The 21,948-nt window shown below is 36.1% G+C and overlaps 1 protein-coding gene across 3 annotated transcripts in view; it reads left to right on the top strand.

Moving 5' to 3' along the window:
- The window catches only part of gbe1b (glucan (1,4-alpha-), branching enzyme 1b), a 252,713-nt gene that overhangs the window by 75,780 nt on the left and 154,985 nt on the right, over positions 1-21,948 (top strand). For all 3 annotated transcript variants that reach the window (XR_012390607.1, XR_012390608.1, XM_068213679.2), the window contains exon 7: positions 7,855-8,064. Coding sequence is in view for 1 of the 3 variants with exons in the window: in XM_068213679.2 (XP_068069780.1) it covers positions 7,855-8,064 (210 nt within the window). In the remaining 2 variants the exon portion in view is untranslated. The remainder of the gene's footprint in view (positions 1-7,854; positions 8,065-21,948) is intronic.

Genomic DNA, 21,948 nt, shown 5'->3' with positions numbered 1-21,948 from the left:
AAAAAACTGACATAAGATTGACATAACGCAAGCCCTTCTAATATGACCATTAACCACCAGTGAAAATATGGATACCAGCAAAATATTAGCATGCTAAGTGAGACTGTTCAGGTATCAGGCTTTTTTCACTGTATACACTACATTAAAAAAGTCTTGTTGCCTATCCAAGTTTTAGCAATAACAAATTCTAACTTCTAGTTAATCATTTGGTATCAGAAGGGATTTATATAAAAGGCAAAGGCCTCTCGATTACACCTATTTTACTAATATTAAAATTGATCATGCCTTGATTTTAAATTATTTAATTAGGAGTAAGGTCTGACTTTGCTTGGCCACTTAACAGAAGTAGTGTACAGTATAAAATATAAAGTCATGGTGCACGGGAAAAACAATGAATATTGTGTATGACAATGAGCTTAGAGGATTGCATTCATACATCTCTGCAATGACTCGAATAACTTATTAATAAAGTCATCTGGAATGGCAAAGAAAATGTATTGCAGGACTCCCAGAGTTCATCAAGATTCTTTGGATTCATCTTTAATGCCTCCTCCTTCATCTTACCCCAGATATGCTCAATAATGTTCATGTATGGTGACTGGGCTGGCCAGTCCTGGAGCAACTTGACCTACTTTGTTTTCAGGAACTTTGATGTGGAGACTGAAGTATGAGAAGAATGAAAAGGAGCGCTTGTGATGCAATGGGCAGCACAAATGTCTCTATTCCTCAGGCTGTTGATGTTGTCATACACTTTGCAGATCTCCCCCATATCGAATGTAACCCTAAACCATGACACTTTTCCTGATGATAAACTAGAAGTCAAGTTATTATTTGATGCTCTTACGACAGGGATCTGCATAAACACTTTTGTCAGGTCGTGTAGTGTGGACAAAGACCATTTTACTGAAATGCAGCAATCGTTTTATTCCTAAACATCATTTAAAAACAAAACGTGCTAGTGTAAATACAGCCTAAGTAGTACAAAAAACAACCAAACAACACAATGTGCAAGCTGCTTATACTGTTAAATAAGCGAACAGTTGTAATAATATGGTAACACTTTAAGGATAAGTCATGAAACCTTTAAAATGATAACATGACACAACATGTATTTGTGTCATTCACTCAGTTATGCCATTATAAATGCAGTGATAACTTTGTTTGAGACGTCTTCATGACAGCTTGACCTAAATACTTCATAACCCTGGGGTGTCAAACTCCATTCCTGGAAGGCCACATATCTGCACAATTTAGTTCCAACCCTAATTAAACACACCTGATCAAACTAATTGAGTCCTCCAGGCTTGTTTGAAACCTCAACATAAGTGTGTTGAAGCGGAGTTGGAACTAAACTGTGTAGGGCAGTGGCTCTAGAGGAACTGAGTTTGACACGCCTGTCATTATCTGTCTGTCAATGTCATGACAACTTGATATTATCAAGACAACATATGTTGTCATAAATCTGTCATAAGCATGATTGTCATGAGGCTATTATAATTTTAAATAATTTTATAGCAGCATCAGTATCAGTATTTATTCTTGACCTCAACTTCAATGGCACTGTACACATTGAATTAAAATGATTCATTATTTTAATTATTAATTAATTTGTTCATTATTAAAATGTTCATTATTGACACTGTTATGGACATTTTTTTACACTTACAGTATTTATGACAGATGATTAACACTTTTAATGAGACATTTGAATTGCATTTAGTTGTTCTACAAAAGAAAAAATCTTCAGAAAAATCTACACTACAATTATAATGGCCTCATGACAATCATGTTTATAACAGATTTATGACAAGTAACGTTGTCTTTGTATAGCCTCATGACAATCATGTTTATGACAGATAACGTTGTCTTTGTATAGCGTCATGACAATCATGTTTATGACAGGTTTATGACAAGTAACGTCTTTGTAATGGCCTCATGACAATCATGTTTATGACAGATTTATGACAAGTTACGATTTCTTTGTATTGGCCTCATGACAATCATGTTTATGTCAGGTTTATGACAAGTAACGTCTTTGTAATGGCCTGATAACAATCATGTTTATGACAGATTTATGACAAGTTACGATTTCTTTGTAATGGCCTCATGACAATCACGTTTATGACAGGTTTATGATGTTTAGTTACGTTGTCTCTTGTAATGACTTTATTATATTTATGTTTATCACAGATTTATGACAAGTTACGTTGTGTTTGTAATGTCGTTGTCATAATAAGAAACTGATATGTTACAATGTATTTGTCAGGTTGTCATGACAAAGATATTTCAAACAATGTAATCTGTGCATTTAAAATGACACAGCTGAGCTAACGACACGTGTTGAGTTCAGACTGCATGATTTTAGCCTCAATTTTGACTCTCCAACAGGTTTTGAGAAATTGCTGACAAATGCCTGAAATCACAGGCAAATCGGTGCTTGTAACAAGTAACAATCACACAGTGTGAACCATCAAAAAGGTGATTTCAGAGAATGATGATCCGCAGACACCCATCAGATATTTAGCATGCTAATTATCCGGACATGTTGGTGATTCAAGAATAATGCCATGTGAAATGTTCTATTTGAAAATAATATTGGCCTTTACCTACAGCCAATGAGAGAGCAGCATCCACTAGTATGGGTATCTGCAGGTCAGTGGGAGGTGGGGAGAGAAGGGCTTCTTTTTTGATCTGTTTGGACCCAAGAAATGTAGACTTTTAGAACTACTGGAAACTTGGCCAGAGAACCCATACATGTCATCTGAGCAATAACACAACTGGGTCGAAAAAGAAAAAAGTTGAGGAGAAACTGTTAATTCTGTTCAAAACCCAGGTGAGCAAAATAAGTACATTTTCTACCCAAATAAAGGCTTCTTTCTTATTATGTAGTTAATAAAAATATATATACTGCGTGACCATGTTTTCATGTCACTTCTCACGTGTGTTTGGTTGTAATACACACTTTGTGGGCCGAGACAAAGATGTCAACAATTCTTTCTATTGTAAAGTCATGCAGTGTGAAATCCCCTGTCGCCGATCTATCCTACAGTTTAAGCACACTAGCGACAGAATGCTGCCTTCGATAGTGATAGTGTGAAAACATCTGTGATGACTACTTTGAATATCATGTAGTTTAAACTTGGCATTAATGACAGTTGTCATAAGCTTGCACACACTCTCACTTATATTCATGATGTGTCATGTCTTCATTATAAAGGCATCATGGCAGTCTTATGAACACCTTAAGTAAGGTATTGCCAATAATAGTTGCAAATAACATCTTCGTTGCTTACAGGTTGCTAATTTAAAAGGTGGCCTGTTGATTTCTTCATATATTCAGGCATGTTTTCCATCCTCATATGCCCCAGATTTCAATCTACAACTCATCCATTGGAACCTAAATCTCCAAATTGGCACTAGGTACCCAATCCTAGTTGACCCTGATTAAAAAAGGCACTATCTAGGGATCCCAAAATGGTGCAATTCACTCATGTTTATCTTCTAAACGTATAAATGAGATAAGTGTAACATCCCTCAGTAAAAGCTGCAGGCACACAAGCATGCCATGAAGACTCTCTCAAGCAACTGTGGCCCCAAATCACAGAAAGCCTCCTCTGACGGGGCCGATAATCTCCCTGTAAACACATTTGCAGTTAATCCTGTGGAGAGGTAGAGACCTCAGATAAAGGAAGACAGGCAGGAATTCTTTATTTATGTGCTTTTATTCTGTCGGCTAGCGCTGGAGACAGCCTATAGCACCAGTATAATGTATACAGAGTAATTTCACCCATGATTGATCTCCCTGAGCCGTTTAAAAAGTGCAAGGTCTGGGTGTTGTTGTCACCCCGCGTCACGTTTGCCAGGGGGGAAAGCGATATGATGATAGCTGGAGGACAGATGAAGCTTCGCGGAGCAATTACATGAAGGAGGTACGTGAGGAAGCGCTGATGGAAGCGGGCCGCTTTCGCCCGTTTGTTCTGCGAGGAGTGATGCGTCATCCCGAATGGAGGACTTGACCTCTGTTCGGTGGCCATGACGGTGTAAACGATATGAGATTGATTTTTATTTACTGCCATATTTGTTTGTTTTTACACGCCAAATTGGCCGACGCGCTTGATGGATTCTCTGATGTGTTGGATATCTTCTGCTGGTGTGCTAAAAACACAGCCATTGTGGAGAGAATAGGCTTTCTGAGATGTACTGTGGTTGACTATCTGAGGTTATATGCAGATGGATGAAATCTCCAGTGGAGTGTTAACGAATGTTATGGGGAGATCATTTAAGAGGGGACTATAATTGCACTGTTTGTCTAAACATCAACAACACATTTTTATTTTCCCTATGCACTTTATTATTATTATTTTTTATGTAAATGCATTTTATGGATATGTTTAACTGTTACTCTCACATCTCACAGCATCATGCACGTGAACACCATGTTTTTTAGACATCCTGCCAAGTTGAAAGGTCTTCAACTTACTCAATCTGCACATTCAACACTGTCAGGTCCTTAAGCAGTGGATCAATCAGAAGAGCTCAGATTGGGGGCAACCATTGCGAACTTCTATTCATAGTACAAAGTTGGCATGACAACTGTATTATTAAACATTATATCTTGCCGGACGAGACACTTATTGTTGCTTTGTCCATATATTTTAGTTATATGAATCTTCAAGTGCTTATCATAACATATTGTATTTCTATTTCTAATGGGTCTGTTATTATCATTGTTGCATCACATTCATAATGCCGCATCACGTTCATAATAGTGCGTCAAGTGGACCTCATGCTGTGGTGCGCTATAGGCCTGTCATGATATTTATTTTTTGTTGTACGATATATTGCACCAAAATATATTGAACTAAATGATATTATTGTCATTTTTAAGACTATTTTATGCCACTCAATATATTATGCCAGCATGACAATATAATAGCATTTGAGTTGTCAGAGACCCGCAAGAAAAACACTATAGTTATTTATAGTAAATAGTGTTTTTTTAACCACTACCTCTAATAGAGATAGAGATGTTGCACAAACTGCTAAAACGTCTTGTAAAAAAAGTTTTGTAGTCAATCCGAGTTGTAAGAGCAACAAATAATAACTTGACTCTTTGTTGATCATTTGGATGAGTGGCAGAAGGTAAATTTTTTCTGTTAAACTGCATCCCAATCATAACAAATACTGCACAGAACCTATTTGAACCTCTATGGAGCCAAGAATCTGAGAGAAATCTGTCAAGTTTGGCGAAGGGAAAACCATGGTTTGGGGTTACGTTCAGTATGGGGGTGTGCAAGAGATCTGCAGAGTGGATGACAGCATCAACATCCTGAGGTATCAAGACACTTGTATTGCCCATTACATTACAAACCACAGGAGAAGGCAAATTCTTCAGCAGGATAGCACGCCTACTCATACTTCAGCCTCCACATCAAAGTTCCTGATAGCAAAGAAGGTCAAGGTGCTCCAGGGTTGGCCTGCACAGTCACCAGAGGAGGAGGAGGCATTAAAGATGAATCCAAAGAATCTTGATGAACTCTGGGAGTCATGCAAGAGTGCTTCCTTTGCCATTCCAGATGACTTTATTAATAAGTTATTTGAGTCACTGCAGAGATGTAGGGATGCAGTCCTCCAAGCTCATGGGAGTCATACACAATATTCATTGTTTTTCCACTGCACCATGACTTTATTTTCTATACTGTACATAATTCCTGTTAATTGACAAGATTTTTGTTTAAGCAAACTCAGACCTTACTGTCCTAATTGAATCATTAAAAATCAAGGGATAAATATATATATATATTCTGATGCTCATCATAGCTTTTATTTCATTGAAATCTTCTGACATCACCATTATTCCATCAGAGGCAAGATTTGGCTGCAGTGGCAATTAAATTTCCTGTGATATGCTTTTCAAATGTGAATTTTTTTCATTTTAAATTTGACAATCTCAACTGAAACATGAAGACCGGTTGAGATCTATAGTAGACTTTATTAAAAAGAATAAATAAATAAAGCTAGTAGCGCATAGCCATAAGCAAAGGAGGAGCATCTTGAAGGGGCAGTGCATGTCAGATACTATAGAACATTTGATTAGTTGGAACTTTGATGAAAACTGAAGTATGAGGTGATGTCAGAATTTTTTCTATCTTTTAAATGTGAATTGTGTCATTATTTTTCGAGCACACTCGCTTATAGATATCCTTAATATAAACATACTGATAATAGCATCTAAAAAAGGGAATTTCACAGACCCTTTGATCGGCTGTTTGTGAGCATGCCAATCCTGTGATCCAAAACAACAACTGTAGCCTAGAGTTATAGGAATCTTGTAGGATTTCACTCAGTTCACTCAGTTCACTCAGAAGTTCACTCAGACTACCAACTGGTGGGGGAAATTGCACAGTGTGAGGCATGCTTTAGACAGTGGCGTACACATATTTAGAGTTTGTGGGAGGAGAAATTTTTATTTTATTTACATTTTTTGTTACTTTACTTTTTTACTTTATTTTACTTGATATTAATTTATTTTGTGGGAGGAGAAATTTTTATTTTATTTTACTTTTACTTTACTTTTTGCTTATTTTGACTTTTACTTTATTTTATTTTATTTTTATTTTATTTTACTTTACTCAATTTGAATTTATTTTACTTTATATACTTAATCATTTATTCATTCATTTTATTTTAGGTTTATTCTCTTCATTATCCTGGGGTTGCCACAACGGAATGAACCGCCAACTTATCCAGTTTATATTGCATGCAGCGGATGCCCTTCCAGCTGCAACTCATTACTGGGAAACATCCATACACACTTAAGGCTGATTTATACTTCTGCGTCAAACGCCGGCGTTTGCTACGGTGCTGACTCATAGCCCTTCGCTGTGGCCGTCACCGTCACTGACGTGCACCTCTCAAAAAATGTAACTACACGTCGCAACAACGCGTAGCGTAAGCTCTGTGATTGGTCGGCTTGGTAGCGCTGACGAGTCTGGGCGGGACCGAGAGCCGCGCGAATGGCGCAAGCGATTGTTTACAAGTGTGGAGTCCTGTGAAGGAGCTCCGGATGGAAAGTTTTGTTTTGTGTTTACCTCATAGTTAAAGTTGTTGCACGTCCGCCGGTTCCTGCCTCAAAATGAGCAAGTTTGAGCCACTTGTACATCCCGGAAGTGTTCAGGAAAAGCAAAAAAGAAGCGAAGAAACTCGACACAGAGAAACATTTACACCTCACTGCCAACTAGCATTTTAAAAGTGTTAATGCAGACCGACAGAGACAGTGCGCAGAAGTATAAATGCACAGCCACGCACGTTGCATGCGCCGTGGGTTACGCCGGTCACCTGACGCAGAAGTATAAATCAGGCTTTATACACACACATATACATTATGGACAATTTCTGCTTATCCAATTCACCTTTAGCGCATGTGCTTTAGCACACCTATAGCACCCATAGGAAACCCACACAAACACAGGGAGAACATGCAAACTCCACACAGAAACGACAACTTCCCGAGGTGAGGCTTGAACCAGTGGCCTTCTTTTCTTTTCTTTTTCTTTTCTTTTTTCTTTTTCTTTTCTTTCATTAGTCAGGGACATTGCACATGAGCAGAGATCTTAGGTTGTGCCAAATAAGTGTGTATATGGAAATATTTTATCTTCGTTTGCTGAAATGAAAGCTACATCGAGAAGCCCCGCTCTATTCAGAAAACCCACCAGTGCATCGTGTGCTTTGCAAATCTGAAAGTCATTTTTGAAAGAATTGCCTTTAAAGGCCAAACTGCTGCAGGAGTTGAGGTTAACCCCGGAATAAGACAGGCAGTCTCTGATTTCTGCATCCGTTTGCTCTTCTTTCCAGCCGTTACGGGACCCCGGAGGAGCTGAAGGAGCTGATTGACGTGGCTCATTCTCTCGGCATCATCGTCCTGCTTGATGTGGTGCACAGCCACGCGTCCAAAAACACAGAGGACGGCCTGAACCTGTTTGACGGCTCCGACTCCTGCTTCTTCCACAGCGGGCCCCGTGGAGAACACAGCCTGTGGGACAGCAGACTCTTCAACTACTCCAGGTAAGACCAGCATTTCTTTTACATCTTTTTTTCCCTGAGTTACACATCTCTCTCATCGTACAACACCTTTCTTACAAGGCAAACACAACACTTTTCTTACAACAGAGCACAAGCTCTGGTATGGGACTGAGGCGCTGTTTCAAATCCTATAGGAGCAACACAGAAATGCTTTCTGTTCCAATATTTATTCTGCCTTCTATGATACGTTCAAAAGTAAATCATTGATGTACTTTAATAAAATGATAACATGCTTTTCCATACGTGTACAGTTTTGAAGTCAGAACTATTAGCCCCCCGTGTATTTTTCCCCCAATTTCTGTTTAACGGAAATAACACATTTCTGAACATAATACTTTTAATAACCAATTTCTTATAACTGATTTCTTTTATCTTTGCATTAATGACATATAATAACATATGCATAATGTTATTAGATACTTTTAAGACACTAGTATTCAGCTTAAATTGTGATTCAAAGGATTAACTGGGCAATTAGGCAAGTCATTGTACTGTATAATTATGGTTTGTTCTGTAGACAAAAAAAAAAATATATATATATATATATATATATATATATATATATATATATATATATACACACACATTTACACACACACACACAGTTGAAGTCAGAATTATTGAAGTCAGAATTATTAGCCCCACTTTGATTTTTCTTTTTTTTCTTTTTAAATATTTCCCAAATTATTTTAAACATTTTATTATTATTTTTAATATTATTTTTACAATTTTATTATTACTATTATTATTGAAAATGTATTTTTATTATATTTTTAATTATGAACGACTTTGTTCTCCTTTTTTTTCTCACTGTTTACTGCTTTTTGACTTTTTTATGAGTATAACTTTAAGTATACAGATAAAAGCATTTAATGAATGCATTAAACCATGCATTTTTTTTAAATATGTAGTTTAAAGTTTAGCTTTAACATGACAGCTATTTTTATTTTTAATATCTTGCATATGCTTAAGGCATTTTATTTGCTCCAAATATGTTTATTTTAATAGGAAACTCTTGAGTTTACTGTCTTGGAACCCTACGAGTGTGTATGTGTGTGTGTTCTTGAGCTGTGCTCACGGATCATATCTTTGTAATTAATAATGTGGCATGGAATTATGCTTCCATAATTAGTTCACCTCATCAGCACTTTTGTTTGGCCATAATCAAGCATTAACATGTCCTTATCTCGCGCAACGGAATATTCATGTAAAATTCTTAAAGCGTTTAAAGATGCTTTCCGTTTATGAATAATCATTATGGTATTTGCCCATTTAGGCTCATTCAACTCTGAAAACAAAGAGGCGATGAGAAAGAGCTAAGAGGCTTAGAAACGTGGAACCCACAGTAGACCAAGTTGAAGAAAAGTTCTGTCAGTATTTACTCTCCAGGCTCATGTGGCTGTCTTCAGTCAGACAAAAAACTGAGATATTTATGCTGCTTAAGGTGGATGGAAAATAAATTGATAACCATTAACAACCTTAAACTGAAGACATTTTCGTCTCCTATACTCCTGAAAACAAGCATCACATATTGATTATCACATAATCATTTTAATTAAATTTTAGCAATAATGAAACAAAATAATGATGAATTAATAATGTTAGCATTTAGAAATAATTATAAAAACTATAGTACAAAATGTCAAGTGGTTAGTAATCAGTGTAAAACCTACTGTAGCAGTAGGATTTCCCATGATGCCCTACGAGAGAATTCATGAACGAGAGTGAGGTGACGCAACTGATGCAGGTAGGTCACATAACCATGACAAAATAGCGGATGTAGTACAGTCGAATTCCATTCACACTTTTCACAATCATACTGTATAGAACATACTTTTCTAACGGCCCAGTAGTACGTTTAAATTTAAATGCAGTACCTTCTGAGTAGTAGGCGGTTTCGGATGGAGCATATTTCATTTATTCAGTCTGGAAGACTCTCAAACCATGCGCCCGTGATCGAAAGACGACCTTCGGTGGACAGTAGCAGACTCCGAAATGAGACACAGATTCAGAGTTCCACATTAGGTAGTTATTAATTAGCAAATATCATCAATATTACGAATGTAAACATTAGGTGAGCATGTTACATTGTGACCATGTGTCCTAACAACATGCTATGTGGCGAGATTTGCAGTGATAAGCTATATGGCTGTTTGCACCAGACTAAACACGACAGGAATTTAAATACAGCCATTCAGAAGTACAGAACACTCACAAAATGATTAGGTGTATAATCGAATTATTACATCTAAAACTTCTTTAACATTATTAAATGTACATGCTGAATCACTGATAGTGGTTATTATTATTTTATTTTCAAGATCTGAGGTGAACTGTCTGCTGGTGCTTTCAGTAGTATAGCAATAAATGCCATGTAAAATGTCATTTATTGGCATATAGTCTCACTTAAGGTCATCAGTCTGGCAACCTGCGCTTGCATTTGTTTTGATCCAGTAATGCAGTACCTAGTTCAACCACTGGGTGATCAACTTGCATACTGCACCCTTAACATCTTTTTAGAGAGGTGCATGCTGAAAGTATGTGTTATTTGCTTCATTATTTTTTACATGGGTACACATACATGGGTACACATAGCAGAAAAAAAAACAATCAATAACGATAACAATTTTGATGAAAATAATAAAAAAGTTATATTATATATATATATATAATAAAATAGAAAATAAAATAAACAGTATACATGTTAAACAATAAAATAGAGGCATATATATTTATATAAAACATAATACAGATGTGTTCACTATTTAACTCGTAGTTTGTGGCATTTATAATATATAAAAATATAATTATAAATAATGCATATAGTAATAGTAAAATTATTATTAATAATAATGATAATAATAATAATATAATGATAGTAATAATAATAATAATAATAATAGAATTTTAAGTGAATTGAATCGATGTTATGCTCTCACGCTCTCTCTCTCTTAAATACTATTTTATGAAAATCAAAACTATTTTAAATGTCAATAATATTTTAATATTTATGTATCGTTTATTGGTCGCTAATGTGTGTCTTTTTATTCTAGTCTGCCATTTCCAGAAAAGAAAAATAATAATCTGATCTATAAAGTACAAATAAAACCATTTTTGATTACCTGACGTTTCTTGGTGTTGTTCTCTTATTTAAATAATAAATGATAGAACTAAGCAAATTAATAATTAATATATATTTTATATACTGACAACAGTGGCATAATACAGTGAAATAAAATGCTCTTTAGTCGTATTAAAATACTATTCATGTGTGTGGGTAAAATTTACACGCATGACGGTTTTAGGTACAGAGTGACCTTTTGGCGGTTCTAGTGTTAAAATTTATAAATGGAGCTAATTTCGCTACAACTGTCAATCCTGGGACCTTATATAGACAGTTATATGCTTTTTTAATTAATGTTCAATCAACTGAATTTACCGCAGGTGAACTACAATTAGGCTGCTTAAACATCTCAAGAATGATCGGTGGAAACAGAATGTACTTGAGCTCAATTTAGAGGCTGTGAATGCTTATCTATGAATACTTTTCTTTTTTTTAATACATTTGCAAAAATATCAAAAAATCTTTTTTCACATTATCATTAGGCGGTATTGTGTGTAGGGTTTTGAGGAAATAAATGAATTTAATCCACTTTGGAATAAGGCTGTAACAAAAAAAGTGAAAAAAGTAGAACACTGAATACTTTCCGGATGCACTTCAGTTCTCTTCACAACCACATGCGGTCCCACTTTATATTAAGTGTCCTTAACTACTCTGTACTTGCATCAAAAAATAAATACAATGTACTTACTGTGTTCATAATTTATTTGAGAACACTTGTGGTGCTCTTGATTTGGGATAGAGGTTGGGTTATGGATAGGTTTGGTGGTATGGGTAGGTTTAAGGGTGGGTTAAGGTGTAAGGGATGGTCAACAGTGTATTTACAAATGTAATTACAGAAGTTAATTACAGATGTAAATGCATGCAGGTATTTAATCAAGCAGAAGTACACAATAAATACATGCATTTACACAAGTACATTGTAACAAACTATTTATTCCTGTGTAAGTACATATTAGTTAAGGCCACTTAATATAAAGTGGGACCCCATATGCCAGCTAATATGTAAATTTTCTTTTTATTATTATTATTATTTCTTTTTCTCTTTTTTTTTTTTTTATTTAACCCATACTGAGCGAGTCTTTAAATTGGAACACCTACTGTACTGTATTTGCCTCTGGCTGAATTCCCATCGCACTGTCTTGGGCTGACAGCAATTACTTCAATCTTGTATATGAAACCTCTCTGCCAAAGCACAGTGTGAATTCTCCATCAATATGTCCTTCCTCATTGTTCAGCGCCTTTGTCTCTGCACCTCTGTTATGCTACCTACAATTCAACTAATCACTTTCAAAATGCAGTAATTGCCACAGCATTCTGTTTTTAATGGCACACTCAAAATAATAAATGCTGGCTATTTGAAAAAAAAATATTGCATATTTTTCCCACAAATTAAAAAGTGACATGGATGAAAGCTGGATTCCTTGGATCAGATTTTGCTTCTACAAAACAGCAGCATAACTAAATGATAGATGATATTCAGTTAAGTATTCACTATTTTAAGTATTACCACATATTATACTGTCTTGAAATATATACTAGGTCAATGTAAGATTCTGATGGTATGATAACCTTGGATAGAAATATTACAGTTTAATGATTTTTGTGATAACTGCTATAAAATGTTGTTTTTAATATTTGGCTACAAATAAAACAATTTTTCCCCTGTTGAACACCATGTATTTTATTTTAAGACGCATCTAAAATATTTTGGAGAAGTGAAAGTGTCAGGCTAAATAGTTAAAAATAAATTATTGACTTCTGCTGTCTTCATTAATTCAATATCTTTTCTTTTGCTTTTAATATATGAACTTATCTTTACGCTTAGCCAAAACACGTTAACTGACAGATTCAAAATAGCGTCATTAGATAGAGACAATATTAGGCTAATTTAAATTTTACAAAAAAAAAAGTTTAACAACTACAATGAAATGAGATATGAGGTAAATCATTGATGAACTGTCCAACATGTGCTGGTCTTACCTGGGGAGGTGTGCTCAAAGCATCTGCTGACTGCCTGGAGCTCAGACGTGTACATACGCTGCAGCGCATGCCAGAGTGTGTGTGTGTGGTCTTGTGATGTGTGTTTTCAGTAGTATAGGATGAAGACCTTTTCAGAAACCCTAGATGAAATGCCAGTGTGGATGTGGATCATTTTCATTCTAAAATGCTGTTTCAAAACTGAAGCATATTTGTGTAAACGGGGCCTAAAAGTCAAACTGCAGATTGGCTGTTTTATTTCAAATGCGGAACATATTGCACATAGCATGTCCTGCTGTTCAAAATAATTTAGGTGTATTCTCTTAGATGTCTAAAGATAAATCAACATATGGGCCCACATTTACAAAAAATAAAACAGCTTTGAGCATGACTCATCCGATCATATGTAGAGTTGAAAGTGTGTTTTGGGAATTTCCATCTCACTCTGAACTCTGCATGTTCAACATGCGCTAGATTAATAAGTTATGAGTGGCTTCCTCCTTGATATACTGTTCTTTTATGGATTTATAGTGCATTCGGATATTGATATTTATGTTTCACAAAATAGAAATCCAGATAAGCATGAAATTTTCTTTTTTCTTTCTCATACATCGGAGCAAAAGCTCTTGCAGAGGTGAAATGGATCTCAAGAGGCACACTTGACATCTGGTTGAGTGGAAAGTTCATTATGGGTTTGTTTCTGACAGCTTTTCATCTAGAGCATCTGCTTTGTTTTAATGGATAAATAACCTTTGTTCTTAAAAACTAACTTTAAAAGTTGCAGCAGACTGTAGGATTGTTTCCCAAAATTGAAGGTAGGTTCGATGTTGTTGAAGTCCATCTATTTGCCCATTGATGAAACTAACAGCATGGTCGAAGGTTAAATGCCTGTAAGCCTTCTGTAGTGTTTCTTAAAAGAATTATGCTATTTATTAGAATTTATTTATGTTTGTTTTCAACTTTATATTTAATGTGACTCCAATTTTAAATGATCATCACATTTAGACTGTAATTCTAATTGTAAGAACAGATCACATTCATCATTTAGAGCAGTGGTCACCAAACTTGTTCCTGGAGGGCCGGTGTCCTGCAGATTTTCGCTCCAACCCTAATCAAACACACCTGAACAAGCTAATCGAGTTTTTACTAGGTATACTTGAAACACCCAGGCAGGGGTGTTGAGGCAAGTTGGAGCTAAACCCTGCAGGGACACCGGCCCTCCAGGACCGAGATTGGTGACCCCTGATTTAGAGTTTTGATTTATATCTAATTCCATACTCTTCAGTTAAAAGTTTATTAGGGACCCAATGCAGCACAGAGTTGTCACATCCTGGGATTTGCATATGTTCTCACGAACAGGATCTCGGCATTCTGAAGTTAGTCAGAGGATGCAGGGTTAACTAGTCTGGTTGCCTCCTGCTCACTCGTACTAAAAGTGTAGGTAATTTAGTAATTTCCATACAACTTGCTAAATCAGCGATAACCAGAAATCAAATAGTCTCCTCACTGAAGTGCCTGCTGCTCCATATAGTGTTGTGCGATTCGTTTGGATATCATATAGACAGATCATAGTGGCACCAGCCTCCACATAATCTACTGGGTATAAAAGATTTCAGGAGAATTCAGAGTAAATCAAAACTTAACACGTTATTTTTTCAAATGAAAGTGTATCATGCCTATTACTGTCGAATCAAAGAATAAAAGCCAATCAGAAATGTACAACATCAATTACTATAAAGATAAATTCGAGAGTTAGAAATATGCTGCAGTAGATAAGTCAAAGACTAAGGCCCCGTTTACACTAGTGCTTTTTAAGTTTTAAAACAGCGTTTTAGAATGAAAACGATCCGCGTCCACACTAGTACTTCACCCAGCATTTCTGAACTGCTCTCCGTTCACACCAAAACACTGAAAGCGCACATCACGTGACCACACACACGCACTCTGGCAAGCGCTGCCGCCTATCTATCCAGATGAGAGCTGTGCTAGTCAGAGTGTTCATCAAGGATCTCCTGCTGGATCTAATCTCACTATATTTGCTAAACGTGATATTTAATTCATGTTGTTGTCTATTTCTAACGACATATTCCCCGGCTTTGGTCTTTTAAATCTATTAGGCTACTTGTTCTCAGGTAACGTGTTTTGGCTGATCACAGAGATAATTAATAATTCATCTAACCATATAAATTCTGTATATTGAGTAATTGCTTGCCTTTATTTCCTATAATGTAAAAACTTATTGTACGTTATGCTTTTAAAATGGCTATTATTGGTTATTAAAACTGATATTCAGCAAAAGAGAGGGTGTTTCGTATTTTCAATGAAAATGAAAAGTTATAGGCTTCGTTTTGTTATAAATATACATACAGTGAGGATGACGCTCATATATGCAGCACAACGCCTGAACATTTCTGCTGTTTAAGTTGTTAATATCAAAATGAAAATAGCAGTTCCTTCATGTTATTATTTTATTGTTAAGAAAGTGAAACAATGTACCCAGGATGATGTGAATAAGGTTATACAGTACACTGTTGCCTTAGAAAATTTACCCGACATGTTCTCGGGAGTCTGTTTTCCATATCAAACTTGTAAAGTCTGAACTTACAATGTACAATGCAATGTACAATGTACAATGTACAATGTACAATGTAAGAAACGCATTTGGCATATTGCAAAGAAAAATAGTGTAAATATGTAAATAAAAGGCTAAATTTAAATCTTTTCATCATAAACTTTAATTAAACCTTTTAAAGCTTGAAAATATTGTTTAAAAAATAGGCAAAAGGTGTCTTTATGGCCTTATAGAGTATGTGGTAGTTTTGCCAGTGCTATTGAAAAAGAAATTGTCATGAAAGGAAAAATCCACCATTCTTCCTTCGTTAGTGCAAATTCTTATACATGTAGCTTTGGGATTTAAGCCATTAAACCCTTCAAATAGGTTTACACTTAAAGTGATTTCATAATGAAAATCAGATTTTTTTTTTTAAGTAACTAACTAGTATTTTGTACTTTTACCTAATATTAGTATTATTTACTAAAACTTGTATTATTTTAGCAGTGTAATAGTATTTTTACTTGAGTACAAAAAAAAATTCACAAGCATTTCGTCAAGTTTTGTTGTATTAGTAATATATGATTAATAAATATTATTATTATTATTATTATTATTATTATTTATTTATTTATTTATTTATTTATTTATTTATTTATTTATTTATTTTGTATCAATTTGTATCAATGCAATTTTTTTATGGGTTGCTGAGAATACATTTCAGGTGTTCAACATATTGCGTGTCAGTCTTGAAAAAAAAATTGGTGCTGAAAAAAGTGCTTAAAAGTCCTTGATTTCCATTGCCTGTATGAACCCTGTCATTTGTACATATAACATATATTTCAAAATTTGTCAGAAAGTGTATGAATATGACATATATCCTATATTTATGAGATCCAAACAACATTTCCAGCTTTTAATGAATAGGCTACTATGTTAATACTTTAGATTTAAGTGCAGCAGTTTTCTATTTACTTTTTAAGAACAATGACATTTTTAAAGAACTTTTATAAGCACATTTTCAATTAAATGTTTTTTTGTTTGTTTGTTTGTTTGTTTGTTTTTACCTGCAAGGACAGTTGATGTTCAAACTATTTATAATGTTTAAAGGGGCTGACAATAATACATATTCTTAACAATAGGAATTAATCTGCCTCGTTTTTAAACTGTGTACAGCTGTAGCTGCTTAATTAGGCTTACAACGCTATATTTCAATACGGGTCATTATGGTGGTACTTGGAGAGACAATTTTTTTCTGAGGTGGTACTTGGTGAAAAAAGTTTGAGAACCACTGCTGTAAAGGATTAATGCAGTTCTGAAGGCAAAAAGGGGTCCAACCCAGAAGAAGAAAGGTGTACCTAAACAAAAATGGCCAGTTATTTTATATTTCTAGCCACTGTTTATAGCTGTGAATTGCTGTGTGCTACAGGTGCCGCTAATGTGACAGCCAGCTCATTGCTTTTGCTCATTAGCTGTGCACACACTTTCGTCTTTGCTAGCGTGTGCCTATGAAAGAGGCGAGACACCATGCTTGTTTTATGTAGTGTACCCACAACAAGTCTTTATTTAACTAAGTACAGTAAGTTAAAAATTATAAAATTTCACTCATACTTAAAATGTGGTGTCGTCTTCTTCCTCTGGTTAAATGCCTAGTATATACTGCCACCTACGATATTGATGTGTGTAAAATCGTGGCTTTTCGAGGGTTGTTTGCTTCCATGGTCTGTTCTTTGAGACCGTTCTCGCTGCTCTGTGGGTGAATTTGTGACACAATGACATCATATAAAGTGTCTAGACCCTACATTTTTGGGAAATATGCAGACAAAAATGTGTCAAAAAATACATTTTTGAGAAATATGCAGACAAAAATGTGAGATCTGCACAACTGTGCAGAGTTTGCTTTATTTTGTGATATTCTGCGATTGCAAAATTGCTAAATTTTGGATGGACTAATAATTTGAATATTATGGCCCTTTTTTATCCTCTTGTCGCCATCTGTTGAGCTGCTTTGACACAATCTGATTTGCAAACAGTGCTATAGAAACAAATATAAATTTAATTGAAAGGAATCAATCAGTAACAGCTGTTTGCATGTTTTTTGGCAACAACACAACTTCAGTGATGGGGCTGTGAAGCATTTATAATCATTTTCACTAGAAATTAATGACACGACCCTTTGATTTTACACCTCAAAAAGATTTAGATCACTGATGAAGTAAATGCGTATACAAAACGAAGTGATCAAAGACGATGTATGATAGCCTGCATCTAAAACGGTGTTCTAACATTAGCTCAGCACGTCTCAGACATACCCCATGAGATCTTCAGTAATGAAATAAGAAAATGAGAACTGTTAACCACAGGACAACATGTGTAAACAAACTAACAATTGATGTAAATGACCTCAAATTTGTAGCTCCTCAATGTGCCCTGTTGTCGCAGTACAGACATGTGTTTACACTCCTTGGCAATCACACACACAATGTATGCGGTTCCACGGACGCCGACCAACACTCTGTTCCCCAAATCATTACTGTCATCGCAGCGGTAAGCTCTACAAAAGCATACGCCACTTTAGCCGCTAGCTGGCTTTGACCCTAATGGCCCTCACGGTAAACCCAAACCTATTGATTGGTTCTCTCGCAGCGCGTGATAATTAAGTTTCTCTTCTTCTCCTTCCATGGCTGTAAGCTCATCTCATCTCATCACACATTAAGAGACAGACCAGCCGCCTCCATGGAGTCTATCAATGCCTTTTTGAACCCACATTTAATAAGCGCATGCCAAAAGCTGCTGCCGCCAATACATTATCCAGTGTTAGTGTCAGACGGCGCAGAGATTCGGTAATAAGAGCCAAGCTGCAGTTTCATTACTTATTGAGCTTGTGCCGTTTTCAGAGGGACTCATTAGACGGGCCGCAGACATATGCCACAACCGGCAGCCATCTGAAGAGTCATTTGTAAAAGCCCGCAGGAACGCCCCGTGTCATCGCTGGTTCATTTGTCTGTTTTTCTTGTTGCCGTTTGTTTGGTTGTGTCTCGGTGTCGGGCTCTCTATTAAACCCTGCTTTTGAGAAGATGAATCGCAGAAGGGCCGTTCTCAGCAGCTGCAATGGCACAGCATTGTTTAATCAAGCAACTTTAAAACTGACGATCAGAAGATTTAACTGAAGATGGACTGTTGACATTGGGAAAGTTACCTACAGTAAGGTGTTTTTTTTTTTTTTTTTAATCAAGGACTTTTTAGGCAGTCATTACGGTCACATGATGTGGGAATATACTAGGTTTTTGATACTATGAACAACTGAGACCATCTGGTTGGCTGGAAGACAAAAAGTTAAGGCCATGTGCCTGGTTGCTTGAAAGTAATTTAACTTAAGGGTGGAAAAAAAAACCTGAGGTAAAGGATTTCATTAAGAGCATTGCAACAAACGCCTTTACTCTTACCCTTACCTAAGTTCCTTTTCTAAGCGTTTCACTGCAGTTTCTGGCTGTATGGCAACAAGTGCTGCGTTTGCTGTAGTTATGTAAATGGATCGTAACAAACCACCAATTCTTTTCTTGCAACAGCTCTGCAATTACACATCGTTTATGCAGTTTTCTTTCCATTAAGTGAGTTGAGACGTTCCCATATCAAGTCTATTCCCACACTTTTTAAAGGACCTACAAGCTCCACTGCAATTTTCAAAGGAATGCACTCCTGTGCAGATATGCTGTGTATATTAGTTTGCTCAACAAAATGGTTTTATTGAATGATTTATCTATATTTTTTGTACAATCATGTGAGTTTTTTTTTATCTAAAACATTTGTTCTTTAGGTGAGAATGCTTAAATTTGTGTCAATTGCACATTGAAGGGAGCTGTTTTGTTTTTGTTTTTTTAATTTGTTAAGTGCAAATTTTTGGCAAAGGACTTTGTAGTTACGGGAACACTTGGACTATTCAGGGGAAAAACCTGTGAGTGGTACGGTATGGTTCAATACACTTTGTGGCTTTTTCCACTGTCAAAAGGCACCAAAAAGCGAACCATACCGTACCAATTTTTGGGTACCCTTTGGAAAAGGTACTTACAGTAGCACAACAAAAGCATACCAAAAGGTGGAGCAAGATGCGCAGCTGAATGCTTTTGGTTTTCAAAAATATGTCACTAGCTTGTGCACTAGCTACAGTAGGAGAATGAAAACAAAGGTAGTGCCATTTTTAAATACACAGCCAAGATATTACAAACTTCTTAAGCTGATGATAATAACATGCATGTGATTATTGAAGTGCTTCTGACATCCGATCCTTTCAGAAATTAACAAACGCAAGAGTGAAGCACGAATAAACAAAGAAGCCGAAACAACAAAGAAGCAAATGATTCTTTCAGCAACCTAAAAGATCAACAAAGTGCCATGTTTACCTATTATCGTCAACTTTTGGACTATTATAAACTCCGAATGTCGTTATTAATTTCTAACAATAGGTTAAATGTGCAGGTGAAGATTATAGACACAGATGACAGGTTTGCACTGACTGGGCTATATGGTGCGTGTTGTTTTTGAACCCAAATAAGGACTAAATGTCTGCTGTGTGTAGATTTTCTCTAATTGCTAACATATTTAAGACTGTAAGGGACTGTATGTGTTCATATATGTTGGCTTTATTTATTTATTTTAAATAATTGCAGACGTTACAGTAGGCTATTTCTCCCTATCATTGATCTGTCGTTATAATCAAATCCTGTTCATAGAAAAGTTAGTAATGAACATTCATACATGGGTATTCATGCATATAAAGCATCTGTTTTGTGAGAAGTTATTTTCATATAATATGCGAGTGATCTGCACAGCTTTACTTTGACATTTTCTTGAACAAGAATGACGTTGACTGAAACTTTCTGTCATGCATCACACGCACTATTGGTACCCTTTAGCCAGTGGAAACGCAAGCCTGATAAAGGTGACCCATATAGACCTGTACCATACTGCACCACTCAGTAAAAACAAGACATTAATGCCAGCCTTAAATTTCTTAAGTTAACCCTTAGGTTTTTGTTTTTGCAACCTGAGTTTTGCTGAGAGTACCTTTTAACATTTGAACCCAGCCCTGGTATTCTTCCTTTCTGTACTTTGTTTGAGTGCAAAAGAAATTAAAAATGGTTATAACTATATACTGTTTTCAAACTGAAATAGCCAAGGTTGTAAAGGTGTCACACTGCTTGCGTGTACCCCTAAATACAACAACAATGACTGCTGTGAAAGAAGAACAGTTTCATAAACATCAGTCAGCCTTCTCCAGCTAATCATACTTTCTATTTGCCATGGACAGACACAGGCGAGAACAATGTTTAGAACTTTAGAAGATGTGGTGATGCTTTTAGTCTATTGTGTGCCCCCTATATGTGCTTTAAAATCTCCCCTCAAACGATGATGTGGCTAGATATGTACTAGCTCTGCTACTTGACCCTTCAGTGTATGTTGGTGTCCCTAAGCCTCTGTTGTTATAAAAATATAAATCAATCGCATATCAAAAAAGGCAGAGTTCCAGAACACACGTATTATCTTTTATAAACATGCAATGGGAATAAAACTTTAGGATATTAGGATATTTCAGACTTTTAGGATATTTCAGATTTTATTTCTTATTCAATACGTATTTGCCATCCAGTCATTGTTCGTTCCAATGGAAAATACACAATGCTCACTGTACAATTCTCAAATTCTTCTAAATTTTTTTAATGTTAGGAAATGGGGAGCAAAACTTGAGGGGAAGGGGGAGGGCACTCTCATCTTACCATTATCATAGAAGCGTTGTAAATACCACCCCCACACACTAATACAATTCTCACCCCATTCCCCCCAATCTTTGGAATACATTATTTTAGAAGGGGGTCCAGAGAAGAAACCTGTGCATGTGCCCAAGAACTCCTCCCTAGACCTCTGCTTATCTTCTTCTTCTTCTTTGGCCTTAGTCCCATATGGTTGCGGGGTCGGCTCTTTGGAACAAGCCATTTTAGACTTGTGATGATAATGACTTTTTTACACATTCCGGCTGGCCTGTCGTCTGGAGCTGTCACCCTCATACACTCACACACTCATACACTACGGACAATTCACCTGCAGCTTGTCTTTGGACTGTGTGGGAAACCGGAGCACCCGGAGGAAACCCACGCGAATGCAGGGAGAACATGCAAACTCCACACAGAAATGCCAACTGAGCCGAGGTTCGAACCAG

The sequence above is a fragment of the Danio rerio genome, chromosome 15 (assembly GCF_049306965.1).
Source record: "Danio rerio strain Tuebingen ecotype United States chromosome 15, GRCz12tu, whole genome shotgun sequence".
NCBI classification, from domain to species: Eukaryota; Metazoa; Chordata; class Actinopteri; order Cypriniformes; family Danionidae; genus Danio; species Danio rerio.
This window is presented reverse-complemented; position numbering and strand designations above follow the sequence as displayed.